This window comes from Manis javanica, chromosome 5, assembly GCF_040802235.1.
Source record: "Manis javanica isolate MJ-LG chromosome 5, MJ_LKY, whole genome shotgun sequence".
Lineage (NCBI taxonomy): Eukaryota > Metazoa > Chordata > Mammalia > Pholidota > Manidae > Manis > Manis javanica.
Window position 1 is genome coordinate 29162832 of NC_133160.1, and position 14524 is coordinate 29177355.

At 37.2% G+C, this 14524-nt stretch overlaps 1 protein-coding gene across 7 annotated transcripts in view; it reads left to right on the forward strand.

The window, feature by feature from the left end:
- The window catches only part of ATRN (attractin), a 177829-nt gene that overhangs the window by 41953 nt on the left and 121352 nt on the right, over positions 1–14524 (forward strand). For all 7 annotated transcript variants that reach the window (XM_073236857.1, XM_073236853.1, XM_073236855.1 and 4 more), the window contains exons 2-3: positions 4877–4960; positions 8449–8562. In XM_073236857.1, coding sequence (XP_073092958.1) covers positions 4877–4960; positions 8449–8562 — 198 coding nt within the window. The remainder of the gene's footprint in view (positions 1–4876; positions 4961–8448; positions 8563–14524) is intronic.

Genomic DNA, 14524 nt, shown 5'->3' on the forward strand with positions numbered 1-14524 from the left:
GGAGGAGGTTTCTGCCTTGCCTTCCTACTTTGCCTATTGTTAACAGTTTTATTCATAAGAGTCTGTAACTATAAAATCCAAGTGTCTCTCAAGAGAATGAGTAAACAAGTTGTGGTATATTCATACAATAGAATACTACTCAGCTGATACATGCAATACTCAGAAACATTGTGTTGATCCAAAAAATCAAAAGGCACAAAAGTGTATGATTCCTTTAAATCAAATTCTATAAAACAGGTCTATAGTGAAAGAAATGAGATTGGTGTTGGGGGAGATGACCTACAATGGAGTACAAGGGAACTTTTGTTGGTGACATGTTTAGGAGGTTACACCTGTGTGTATATTTGTCCAAACTTAACAAATTGTACACTTAAGGTGGTTGCATTTTATTATATGTAAATTCTAACAAAGGTTGATTTAAAAATTTTGTTGGAAGAAATCAAACCAGTATAGCAGTCACTATACTACAGATGAATAGATTATATTATGCCATTAAAACTGCCAGACTAGATTAGGAAACAAAACCTAACCATGTTCAGTTTAGAAGAAACAAACTTGAAAATTTGACAAGGAAATGAAAAAAATAAAGAATTGGGTAAACATCTAAAATGAGTTACTGTTATGATAAAAGGGACAGTTTATGAAGATCTAATTGTCATAAAATTATGTGACTGAATAGTTAAATACATTAGAAAAAATAAAAATACTGTGACAAATGTGATGGAGTTGTCATGGTATGGGATTTCTTATCATTTGGTCTAGTAGTTAACAAGTAAGTAAGAATATAAAGGAATTGAATAATGCACTCAAAGTTAATTGTGTGTGTGTGTGTGTGTGTGTGTGTGCGTGTGTAAGTAGTAGTTTACATTCCTGTAATACATTTTTTTCTTTAATGTCTAAGGAACTTTGGTCAGAGTTTATCACTGTCTAAGGTATTTGACCATAAAGAAAATCTTAACCGGTGAGAAAAATTGAGGTTTTACAGGCCACATTGGTAGTATAATACAAGTAAATTGGAAGGAAAGAATTCTAAGGTGACCACTTTGAAACCTGCCTCCTGTGGAGGACTCTCCTATTTTCCCTGTGTTTGTTTCTACCACAGAATCACCCTCAGCATATTCTTGAATTGGGAAATTGGTAGAAGCAAGGGATTAATTATTTATATTTCTGGGCTTGTATTGAAAAGTCTTTGTTTCAATTTGATGCCTTTGTGTGACTGCTGGTAAGGTGGCCACAGGTGGTACCAGTGTCCACATCTAGATAACCAGTGGTAACTATAAAACTCGACCTGAAATTTAGGTTGATATTCCTGTCTTTTCTTCATAAAAAAAACTCTCTATGTAAATTTTCACTAATCACCCATTGGCCTCACTGGAGCACAGGAATTTCAAATTAAAAAACTGGTAAAATTGAAAAGAAACAGAGCACTGGATACAGAGGAGAGGTGGAAAATAGCATATTCTCATATATTGCCAGTGAAAATATGAATTGTTATGTCCTTTTGGAAAATAATTTGGCAGCTTGGTTAACAATTAAAATTCATATTCCTTTGGCTCAGGAATCCTTCTAAGAATCTATTAGAAATTAAAGCACAAGTAAAGCCATACGTATAGGGTTATTTACTGCAGCAACGTGCATAATGCCAATCAACTGAAAACAAAATGAATGTTAGTTGGAGAAAGACAGAAAAACAATGGTACCTCCATCAGTTAGAATAGTATGCTACATGAATAAGTGAATCAGACTAATACCTGATTAGGAGGATTCCCCCAGTTTCATTGAGTAAAAAAGAAATGCTGAAGGGTCTGTATAATAATTACTTTGTGTAGCTAAAAAATGATTATATAAGAGACCATATATGTACTGTGGGCTTGTGAGTATGAAGAGAAATAGTTAAGAATGCTTATTAGGTGGTTAAATGTTTGTCTTAATTAGGGGTGGTTGGGAGTACTTGGGGAGATAATTAAAAAAAGATTTGTCCTTTAGTTGACAGAAAAGCTTGTCTGTGGTCATATCTATTCATTATCTGTAAGTGTATTCATTATGTAAGTGTATTTTTAAAGAGACTAAGTATTTAAAGGAGAAGTGACCTATTTCTTTTCTAAAAGTGATGTTAATTTGCAAATACCTGAACATGTTCATGTGAAGTCCATAGAAACTTCTAGGAGCAAAACAAGCCTAGTAGAAAGTCATAAAACTTTTTGAGCTAAAAGAGCCTAAAACAAAGAATCAAGAAAGTGTGCATGTGCGCACATGCACATGCACATGCACACACACACACACACACACACACACAGTAACAGAGTAACCAGTGGGAAATTTATTTACTCATAAAACGGGTGGTCTCTGTGGCTGATTGGTACTCCCTTTCAGGGACCTTTACATTCCTTTGAGTTGTCATCCTTGGTGTTGGCTTTGTGTTCAGGCTCGTAGCATGATGGCTGCAGTACTTTAGGTATGAAGTCCAACTGCAACAAAGTCCAGAGGGGGAAGGTTGGTTTCTTTGGAGTCTGTTATATGTTGGGTTTCTTGGACACATTTGCTGAGATGGAGTTTGGGATACAAGTTGGGTATGACACCTGAGAGAGGAGTGGGCAGGAAGCAGAACTGGGCAAAGGAAGAAGTTGAGCTTCAATGTAGGCCTGACAAAGGTGAGCTATGGAGCAAGGATTGTCTTGCAGAGTTGTCTCATGTGGGGTTGGAAAGTCCCAGACATATACTCTTTGTGATGTGGGCTGCCCTGAGAGGGTGTGACCTGGAACAAGGTAGCTTCTGAAGAAACTAACTTTGATAGCTGGAGGCTGTCTGTTGACCACACTCCTTGCTGTATCTGGCAGCAAGTCCTTCCTTCAAGGGGAGATGTTGGTGGTGCATCTCCCTGTCTACCACACCGTCTTCCTTAAGAGTATGAAAAGGTTTCCCAGAAGCCCTCTATCAGTCTTCTCCTCACAACTGAGTCTTAGATTACATGCTGTAACAGAAATTAATAATGACCCTTCATAGCCTTTACTACCCTAGTAAAGGGAATCCTGAGTTTTCATTGGGTACATAGTTTTGTCTGGGATAATGGCTACATTTCTCAGCCTCTCTTTACATTTAGATGTAACTTGTCTGATAGAATGTAAGTTGAATTGCCATGTTTGGCTAAATGAGGAGGGTTGTGTGCTGCTTTTTCTTCCTTTTTGCTGAGTGTCATGTGGGAATAATAGCTGGATTTTGAGCAACCACCTTGGTTGTGAGGTGGAAGCCACATGTTGAGGATAACAGCAACAAAGTTCTGGTGATCATGGAGATGCTGGCTATGGGTTGCATTAGAACCTAATCTTAACTGATAAACATTTCTAACCAGTGATTGGCAGGGGACATGGGAAACTGTGATTGGCTCATATTGATATTTTGGGGGTGGAATGGATATGTTGGAAAGTCAGACATGGAGACAGCTATATCAGATAAGTACAACAGAGTAAGGGGGCAGAAAAGTCAAGAGACTTGCAGGGGATGGTAATTGTGATGGACCATGGAATCTTTATGAGGTAAGTGGGAAAGTGAAATGTATATGGTGGGTGATGAACAGGAATAAGTGTAGTTTAGTGGTTTGGAAGTTGCCATGGGGCTGATAACTCACTGGAAAGGGGGAATTAGGCTGGATGAACTGGAGAAATAAGTGATGGTGGTTAAAATATAGTATGTCTAAAATGAAGATTGTGGTAGTCCTATTACTGGTAGCAGCAGGGTCCAGAGGAGTGGGTGATTGACATGGAAAGGAGGAAAGAATTGATAGTGATGAAGTTAAGAAATAGAGAGCCTGGGCTTTGGACAGAGCATCTTGGACATTTATGTAGTTGAGTGGAAAGCAGTGAACTAGATGCTAATACCTTTACTAAGTGAGGAGGAGTAACTGGGATATCAGTAAAAAGTAAGGGAGGCAGATCCAGAAAAGAGCATCGATTTCACAATAGCGGTGAAAGACAGAGGAAAAAAATGATTGGAAATAACAATGAGGAAGGGAATAACATCCTTTTTAAATATTAAAAATTTCCATATTGCAAGAGATACTAGTCACAAAGTATAAAGAAAAAACTAAATAGGAAATATACTTATAGTGCATTTAATTAATGTTCAGATGGGAGCTTCTTAATATAAAAAGAGCTCCTAAACACTAATTTGAAAAAGACAGCTTGGTAGCAAAGAAGGCAAAGAATATGGAATCTTGCTTTACAAAGGAGGAAATGCAGATCACCAAAACATATGAGAAGATATTCCAACATCAGGATTAGTACCAGTCAAGACATTAATGAGGTACCAGGATATGCCTACCACGTTGGCAAGACCTAAAAATATTGATTAATTCAGGCATAGTGCAAGTGTGGGTAAACAGGTGCTGATGTACCCTGCTTATGGAGTATGGCAGACAGCCACTTCAAAAGATGCAGCTGAATGGCTGCAATGGGTACATTGTGTGTTGTGGCTTGATGTACTTGCCCATCACAGTTAGGCTCTCTAGGTGTTATTGTGATAAATGTACTTTACTTGTAACTGTAACTATGATCTTATGCTTTAAAAACCAACTGATACTCATAAATAAGTTCTTGTGTCCATTTTCATGGTACAAAGTATGATTTTCCTTTCTCAGGAAGATTTAGATATGTTTTTGTTCATTCCTGTTGACCTTAGTATATTTGTATTCCCTTTTCTTAAGTGTATGGCAAATATTTGATCCAGATTTGTATAATCTGAATATAACTGTCCAGGCATTTTCCTCTGGTTATAATAGGAAGCATTAATGTACCCACTATGCTTAACTTGGATTGTATTGAGAAGTATTAACATGTGAAATTTTGGTAGACTTACTTGGTTATTTTTATTTGAATTACAGATTAACTGGATCTTCTGGGTTTATAACAGATGGACCTGGAAATTATAAATATAAAACAAAGTGCACATGGCTCATTGAAGGACAGTAAGTAGTAATGGCTGATATAATTTTTCTTTTTTTCAGAATAGAGCTCAGTGTGGCAATTAACATTGCCTACAAGTAAAATTAACAATCTATAGCATAAACTACTTTAAATATTTTTAATTGATAACTTTTAACTTAACTGAAATTGACTTATTTTTCTTAATCTTCGTTAATATGAAGTTTCATGTTGATTTCATGCTGCAAATGAATTGTACATACCAGAAATGTATATATTTTCAACTGTAATAGTTAAAATGTTGAGTATTTTGAATGGTGTGCTTAAAGCACTGGAAAATTATTGTTTCATTTTTCTAAGTTCTTATTTTTATTTTGGGTAGGAAAATTCAGAATAACTATTACTACCCAAACAACTTCTGGGCCTCCTGTGGCCCTCCAGCAATTGTCTTCTTTTTCTTCTCTCTATGGTAAACCTTTAAATAAATATTTCTCCCACTTTTTGGTCTCAGGATCTCTTTAAATTCTTAAATTTTGAGAATTCCAAATAACTTTTGTTTATGTGAATTATACCTGTGTTTATGATATTAAAAATTAAAACCAGGAAAAATTATTCATTCAAAAGCCACAGTAATAAACTCACTGCATGTTAGCACAAATGACATATTTTTATGGAAAGAAAACACCCATATTGTAAAAATTCAGAAGGATAATGTTTTACATTTTTGTAAATGTTGTCTGTGTCTGGCCTAATAGAAGACACCTGGATTAGCATATTTTCTTCAGCATTCACTTTGTTAAAATATGTTTTCATGGTTGAAATACGTGAAGAAAATTTGACATCACTTGGATATGTAGTAGGAAAAGCAAGGAGATTTTAATAGACCTTTTAAAATAATTTAAATATCAAAGAATGGTCTTCTTTGGTACTACACCAAAACTTGACAAGTAGTATTTTCTTAAAGATAAATTACAGTGTGGAATCTCAAATGATATTAAAATCCATTGGTTTTCTTGTATTTTGGATCTTTAACCCATGCATAGTTTTCTACCATAATACCTGGGGTCATTTTGGAAAAGAATTGTTCACTGAACTATGTAGATCTTCCAAATGTTGATATATTTCATTATATACTGTGTTAACAAGTCATGTTGGTTAATATAACCACCAATCTCATCCCAAAATTTTAAGTATTAGAAAGTTGTATCTAGGTGGCAGATACAAATTTTCTGAAACTCTTGCTTGAAAGCTTGTATTTTATCTTTGGCAACAAATACTGTCAGTTGTGTTCTTTGAGGTGACAGACATGCTTTGTTCATTTTCAAGAAAATATCTGCCAGATATTCAAGTCCAAATAACCATAGCTTTTCAGTTATTCATTCAGGTAAAAATAATTAACAATGTTCTTAGAGAAAAGCAGCTAGTTCAGCTCACCACACAAACAATGGCAAAAGTGATTTTCCTTGAGACCCTGTATTTTGTTAGGCAGCGGAAGCCCATTGTGCATACTTCTAATTGTCACTAGAATATTAAAAAGATGTGTATTAGTGGGTCAAGATTTAATACAGTTAGTAATTTTTACTGCCTAATAAAGATGTCCTTAAGTGAGGCTTGGTTTCTCTTTTTCCGTGAGAGTGAAGTAGTGCAGAGTAACCCCTAACAGTGGCACAGTTGGGTGTTGCTCCCTTGCTTGGTTTTAAGGAGCCAGCATTTCACCCACCATTGTGCTTACACCATTATATTAGTAAATGGCAACATGCTGAAATGGCACTTGGTATCTGAGTATTATTGTGAATATAGTTTTGACCTCTTGGGTCTCAGCAGCCTCAGCTTTGTGTGGAGCACACTTTGAGAACTGCTGCTCTAAGGTTTCCTTTGCCCTTTTACTCTGCCCTTGTTTTTTCTAGTCACTCACATCTGTTGTCCTTCTCTAGTGTGTCTCTGAATGTGCTTTCTGTGGTTGCTCCTCCTAAGCCTAAGCAAAAAAAAAAAATCCCTCCTTTCCCTCATGCCCATATTCAGCCTGTCAGTTATGTCAGTTTTCCCTCTCAAATAGCTCTCCAATCCATCTGCATTCTCCTTTTAATCTTCATTTCAACAGTTATTGCAAGAACCATCAACTATCTTCTCCTGGGCCTCTATAACAGCTGCAAAATTGGCCTCCTGATTTTTGCTTTTTCCTTTTGCCCACCTTTCACTTCTTAACTCATGTGGTTCCCTCTGCTGTGTTTCAGACATGCTGATTTTCTTCCTTCTGCTTAGACACATCAACTTCTTTTTCCCCAAGAATTTTAAGGCCCTGTTGTCCCCTCTGCCTGAAACATTGTTCCCTAGGCTTTCACTCATTATTCTAATCTCTAGGGTATCTCCCTACCACCTGTTGTACTACCATATCACATTCCTTTAATTTTTGTATGCTACTCATCACCATCTGAGTTAACTTGTTTGTGTATTCATTTAATACTGAGTGGTTGGCTTAGAGATGTTAGTTAGACAAGTAAGTATGGGGTAGAGGAAAGGTTTAGGCTGGAAAAATACAATTAGGTATCACCAGCATACCAATGGTGTTGATATTATCAAAAGCTTTTTGAGGGGAGTGTTGGGCTGAAGCCAGGTTTGACAGTAAAGGAGTGAGTCGGCTGTGAGGAACTAGAGGAAGCAAAGTCTTCTGTGGATTTCTACTCTATTCAGAGGAGTAACTTTGGTAATAGCCAGAAAGAGAGTTGGAAATTGAAGTTTTTTCTATTTTGTTGTTGTTGTTTTTTTGTAAAATATGTGATACTTAAGAGACAAACATGGATGTGGAAGTTCCAGAAGAGAAGGAGATGGTAAATGGTTGAGAGATGGAAGGAGCAGGACGGCATATCTATTTATGAAAATATTTGGGAATTCAAGAGATTATTGTCTGAGTGTTGAGCACAAGCAGGGAGTTGGGACCAAATGGTTTGAAATAGTAACTTGAGAGTCAGTAGTAGTAGTGGAGAGGAAAAGAAAGAGTTAGTAATGGGATTGCTGGCAGAATTGAGGTGCCACTTGAAGTTGGTGAGCAGTGACTAATGATGGAACCAGTGGTAGTTATCTTTGGAGTCAGAGCAGAGTCAGAGCATGTAACTGATTTCCTACAGACCAGGATTTTTACCAGGTAGTTCTATGAAAAGGCAGAGCGGAAGGTGAAGTTAGAGAATTGGCAGTCGTGTTTTTGAAATGATACAGCGTGGAATCTTTATTTGAATAAGGAAGGAAAAGCATAAGTGGAAGGGCTGATGGGTTGGTTCAGAGACTGTTAAAGAATAACCACTATGTGGACTGTAAGGCTCAAAGAGGCATAGACCATATCTGTTTTGTTTACCGTTGCATATTTAGTGGTCTCTTGCACATGGTAAGTATGAAATAAATCTGACAAAGGAATACTGTTCATATGCAGTTAATTTCTTTTGTACTTGTAAAATCTTTAAAAATCTACCTACAGATTTTTCTTAAATGTTTGATAGTTATGATGATTATTATAAATTACTTTTTTTGTTTTTTCCAGGCCAAATAGAATAATGAGACTTCGTTTCAGTCATTTTGCTACAGAGTGTAGTTGGGATCATTTATACGTTTATGATGGGGACTCAATTTATGCTCCACTAGTTGCTGCCTTTAGGTAAGCTCAGTCATCTAAGTCGTAGTTAATCATTCTTTGATTTCTGAATTCATATTCATATGTCACAGATTACTTTCTTCTTGGACTCACCTTTATTATCACTTAACATGTATTTCATGGAAAGAGTACTAGTGCTGGAATCCTATTACTTGTACGCTAGGCCTGACTTGGTCTCCTATAGCTTCTAGGTAAGTTTCTGGGCAGATTACTTAACCTTTGTTTTCAGTTTATTGATCTATAAAGTTGTGATAGTAGCCTCAAGTTTACCTGCTTCTTGTGGTGGTGAAATTTCCATTTAAAAAATGTTTTGTAGTAATATATTGAATAATTTTATTTCTGTGAAACGTTTAAACACGAACAGTGTTCATCTTGATCCTTGATGTGTTTGTTCATTGAATAGGGCTTTAGGAGTTATTTGTTGAATTCAAATATAGTTGTGTGCATGTGTGTATTTATGTATGTGTATTAATATGGATGAGGTAAACTTTTTGGAAGAATACATAAAAAGTCAACAGTGGTTACCTGTGTGGATTATGATTTTTTAAAAACAAGTTTATTCTATGTTAGTAGTTAAAACAGTTTAACATCAAATATATGGGGTGTTCTGAATTTTTTTGGCATTTTAGTTTGCATTAACAGTTAAGTTCTGTATTATCATTTTGACCCCATGGGAATTTAGAACTTTACAATTTTTCTTCCTTTTACTGGATAGAGGATTTATAAAATATATTTTTCTAAAATTCACATCCCTGTAGAGAGCCATAGTTGTCAGTTTTTCATCTGTAACTGACTTCCTGGATTTCTTCCCTGAAATGTTCTACTTCCCTAACTTTAAAAAGGAACCATCAACAAATATTTTTTTTATGCCTCATATGGGGCTAGTCTGGTTGATATCTCTTATGGATGAGGCGGAAACAGAGAGTAAAGAATATGTGAGGAGCCAAGGGACACAGGAAATCGAGGAACTAATGTGCCCTTGTATTTCTTCACTCCCTTTGGCTTAGAACACTCTGACAAATCTTTGAACTGAATACCAAGTCCATTTTCTGGGTTTCAAAGATTCACTTACAAGGCCAAATAGCATAGTAGATAGGCCATGCTAAATACTAAAATGTCCTTGGCCAAATGTTGGGCATATATATCTTTATTTTTTTTTGTTGTTGTTGTTTTAAGAGGGCATCTCTCATATTTATTGATCAAATGGTTGTTAACAACAATAAAATTCTGTATAGGGGACTCAATACACAATCATTAATCAACCCCAAGCCTAATTCTCAACTGTCTCCAATATTCTGAAGCATAACGAACAAATTCTTACATGGTGAACAGTGCAAGGGCAATCATATCACAGAAACTTTCGGTTTTGATCACGCATCATAAACTATAAACAATTAAGTCAGATATGATTATTTGTTTGATTTTTATACTTGATTTATATGTGAATCCCACATTTCTCCCTTATGATTATTATTATTATTATTATTTCTTAAAATAAAATGCTGAAGTGGTAGGTAGATACAAGATAAAGGAAGAAAACATAATTTAGTGCTGTAAGAGGGCAAATGTAGATGATCAGGTCTGTGCCTATAGACTAAGTATTAATCCAAGGTAGACAAGGGCAACAAAACATCCACAGATGCAGAAGATTTCTCTCAAAACAGGGGGTGGGGGGTGAGGTTCTAAGCCTCACCTCTGTTGATCCCCAATTTCTCACCTGATGGCCCCCCTGTGACTGTGCCTGTCTTAGGTTGTTCCTCCCTTGAGGAATCTTGGACATATATATCTTTATGCCAGAACTTGAAGATGCCTTGGGTTACTGCAAGATGCACCCCAAACTTTAACACAAGCATTAAATCTGTCTGTAGTGTCATGTTACCAGGATAGTAATTGTTGGGGGTTCACTTGACACTGAGTTCATTAATCAAAATTCATGGTGTCCCAGAGGCTTAAAGATGGTGGCGTGAGAAGTGAGAAACCTCCTCCCAAAACCACATGCAATATGAAAATACAGCAAATACAACTAATTCTGAAAGAGCAACCGGGAAGAAAACTGCAACAGACTGCCTACATCTGGGGAAAAGAGAAGACCTCACAGAAAAGGGTAAAGTAGTGAAGCTGTGATCCGGTGGGACCCAACCCTCCCTCCACCCAAGCTCACCAGCAGGAGGAAGAGAAATGGAGTGGAAAGGGTGTTCAGTAATGATTGAAACTATGCTGAACACCGAGCCCTAGAGATCTGCTCTGGGCATGAACCTACATTAAATGGTGCTCTAGTGATTTAATGGGGTTGGAAAGCAAAGACAGGTGGAATACTCTGAGAGACTGAGATTCCGGCTGCTTATGGAGAATAGGTACCCACAACCAGCTGCTCCGGAACTAAAGAAAGACAAGCACCTGGAAAGACTTCCTAACAGTGAGAGCACTGCTAAAGGTGCAAGGATTACACAGAGCTTGCGGCTCAGGAGAAAGGACAGGTGCACAAAATCGTACCAGCACATGCAGCCCAGCAGGTTGGGAACTTTCAGGAGCTTCAGACACTCCATCCTCCTGGCTGGTGATACATGCCAAGCATCCCACAATAATACACAGCCTGCCACTCCTTCCTCCCAGCCAGCATCAGTTCACAAACCTGCTGCCCCCATCATTGCACCGGACCAGCCAGAGGTGGCCCTGCCACAAGGGTGCTATGCAGAGGTTCCTCCCTGTGTGCTCAGCCCACTGGCCCTGGCAGTGGAGGCAGGCACTGCAGCCAGAAAGCAGGAAAGAGTTCTTAACTCCAAGCAAGCACTGGTGCCACTTCACCTGCCCCGCCGCCATTGCTCCAGGTGCTGGGCAGCTCCAGAGAATAGAGCTTCTGGGCACTAGAGGGTGCTGCCTACACAAAGTTGTTATTCCATAGTAATGATTGAAACTGTGAAGTGGCAAAAGAACCTGGTGCAAACCAAAATTCCACAAACACCAGAAAGAGGGCTAAGTGAAACTGGTCATCCATCTTCCTGATAAAGAACTCAAAATAAAAATCATAAACATGCTCATGGAGCTACAGAAAAATATTCAAGACCTCAGGGAGAACTTTAAGAAAGAGCAAGAAACTTTGAAAAATACAGTATCCGAAAGGAAACATACAATAGAGGGATTTAAAGCAGACTGGATGAGGTAGAGGAGATGGTAAATGAAAAAGAAATTAGAGAACAGAAATAAGAAGAAGCTGAGGCACAGAGAAAAAAGGGATCTCCAGGAATGAAAGAATATTGTGAGAACTGTGTGACCAAAGCAAATGGAACAATATTTGCATTATAGGGGTACCAGAAGAAGAAGAGAGAGAAAAAGAGAAAGGAATTGTCTTTGAGGAAATAATTGCTGAAAAATTCCCCAATCTGGGGAAGGAAATAGTCTTTCAGGCCATGTAAGTGCACAGATCACCCAACAAAAGGGACCCAAAGAAGACAACAACAAAACATAGTAATTAAAATGGCAAAGATCAAGGACAAGGACACAGTATTAAAAGCAGCCAGAGACAGTGTAGCCCAGAGAAGACAAGTAGTGATTCAATAGCATCTTACTATGTTGATGGAAAGTGACTGTAATGGGGTATGTTGTGGGGACTTGATAATAGGGGAAAATGTAATAACCACATTGTTGCTTATACGAAACCTTCATAAGATTGTATATCACTGATACCTTCATGAAAATAAATAAATAAACACACACACACACACACACACACAAAAACAGCCAGAGAGAAAAAAGATCACATACAAACGAAAGCCCATCAGGCTATCATCAGACTTCTAAGGAGTAACCTTACAGGCTGGAAGCGAGTGGCATGATGTATTTAATGCAATAAAACAGAAGGGTCTCGAACCAAGAATACTCTACTCGGAAAGATTATCATTTAAATTTGAAGCAAGGATTAAGCAATTCCTAGGTAAGCAAAAGTTGAGGGAATTTACCTCCCACAAACCATCTCTACAGTTTATTTTGGAGGGACTGCTATAGATGGAAGTGTTCCTAAGGCTCCTCTCTCCAAAGAAAAGAAAACCACAGTAAAGGAATTACACCAATTAATTACTAAGCAAATGCAAAATTAAGTCAACAACCCACAAAGTCAGTTAAGGGATACACAAAGAGTACAGCACATGACACCTCTAAATATATAAAGAGTGGAGGAGGAAGAAAAGTGGAGGAAAAAAAAGAACCTTTAGATTGTGTTTGAAATAGAGTACTAAGTAAGTTAAATTAGACTGTTAGATAGTAAAGAAGTTACCCTTGAACCTTTGGTAACCACGAATCTAAAGCCTGCAATGGCAGTAAGTACATGTTTATTGATAATCACCATAAATGTAAATGGACTGAATGTACCAATCAAAAGACAAACAGTAACTGAATGGGTAAAAAAACAAGACATATCTATATGCTGCTTACAAGAGACTCATGTCAAACCCTAAGACATACACAGACTGAAAGTGGAGGGATAGAGATATTTCATGCAACTAATAGGGAGAAAAAGCAGGAGTTGCAGTACTTGTATCAGACAAAGTAGACTTCAAAGTCACAAGAGACAAAGATAAAGGGGTCAGTCCAATAAGAGGATATAACCATTATAAATATCTATGCACCCAACACAGGATCACCTACATATGTGAAACAAACACTAACAGAATTAAAGGGGGAAGTAGAATGCAGTACATTCATTTTAGGACACTTCAACACACTACTCATTCCAAAGGACAGATCAACCAGACAGAAAATAAGTAGAGAGACAGAGGCACTTAACAACACATAAGAACAGATGGACCTAACAGACATCTACAGACACTCCACCCAAAAGCAGCAGGATACACATTCTTCTCAAATGCACATGGAACATTTCCAGAATAGATCACATAATAGGCCATTAAAAGATCTCCTCAGTAAAGATTGAAATTGTACCAGCCAGCTTCTCACACCACAAAGGTATTAAACTAGAAATAAATTATGCAAAGAAACCCAAAAAGCCCACAGACATCTGGAGGCTTAATGTATGCTCCCAAATAATCCGTTGATCAGTGAACAAATAAAAACAGAGATCAAGCAGCATATGGAGACAAATGAAAACAATAACACCACAAAAATGTGTGGGATACAGTGAAGGCCATGCTAAGAGGGAAGTATATTGGAATACAGGCTTACCTCAAGAAAGCAGAACGTTCCCAAATGAACAGTCTAAATTCATAATTAATGAAACTAGGAAAAGAAGAACAAATGAGGCCCAGAGTCAGTAGGAGGGACATAATAACGATCAGAGCAGAAATAAATAAAATTGAGAACGATAAAACAAAAGAAAGAATCAGTGAAACCAGGAGCTGGTTCTTTGAGGAAAATAAACAAAATAGACAAACCCATAGATTTATCAAGAAAAATAAAATCTACGCACATAAACAGACCCAGAAATGAGAAAGGAAAAATCACTATGGACACCACAGAAATACAAAGAATTATTAGAAAATACTGTGAAGCAGTACATGCTAACAAATTAGATAACCTAGAAGAAATGGACAGCTTTCTAGAAAAATACAACCTTTCAAGACTGACCTAAGAAGAAACAGAAAATCTGAGCAGACCTATTACTAGCCATAAAATTGAATTGGTAATCAAAAAACTACCTGAGAACAAAACCCCTGGACCAGATGGCTTCACCACTGAATTTTATCAAACACTTAGTGAAGACCTAATACCCATCCTCCTTAAAGTTTTCCAAAAAAGTAGAAGAGGAAGGAATACTTCCAAACTCATTCTATGAGGCCAGCATCACTCTAATACCAGAACCAGACAAAGACACCACAAAAAAAGAAAATTACAGACCGATATCCCTGATAAACGTAGATGCAAAGACCTTCAATAAAATATTAGCAAACTGAATTAAAAACTACATAAAAAAGATCCTCCATCATGATCAAGTAGGGTTTATTCCAGGGATGCA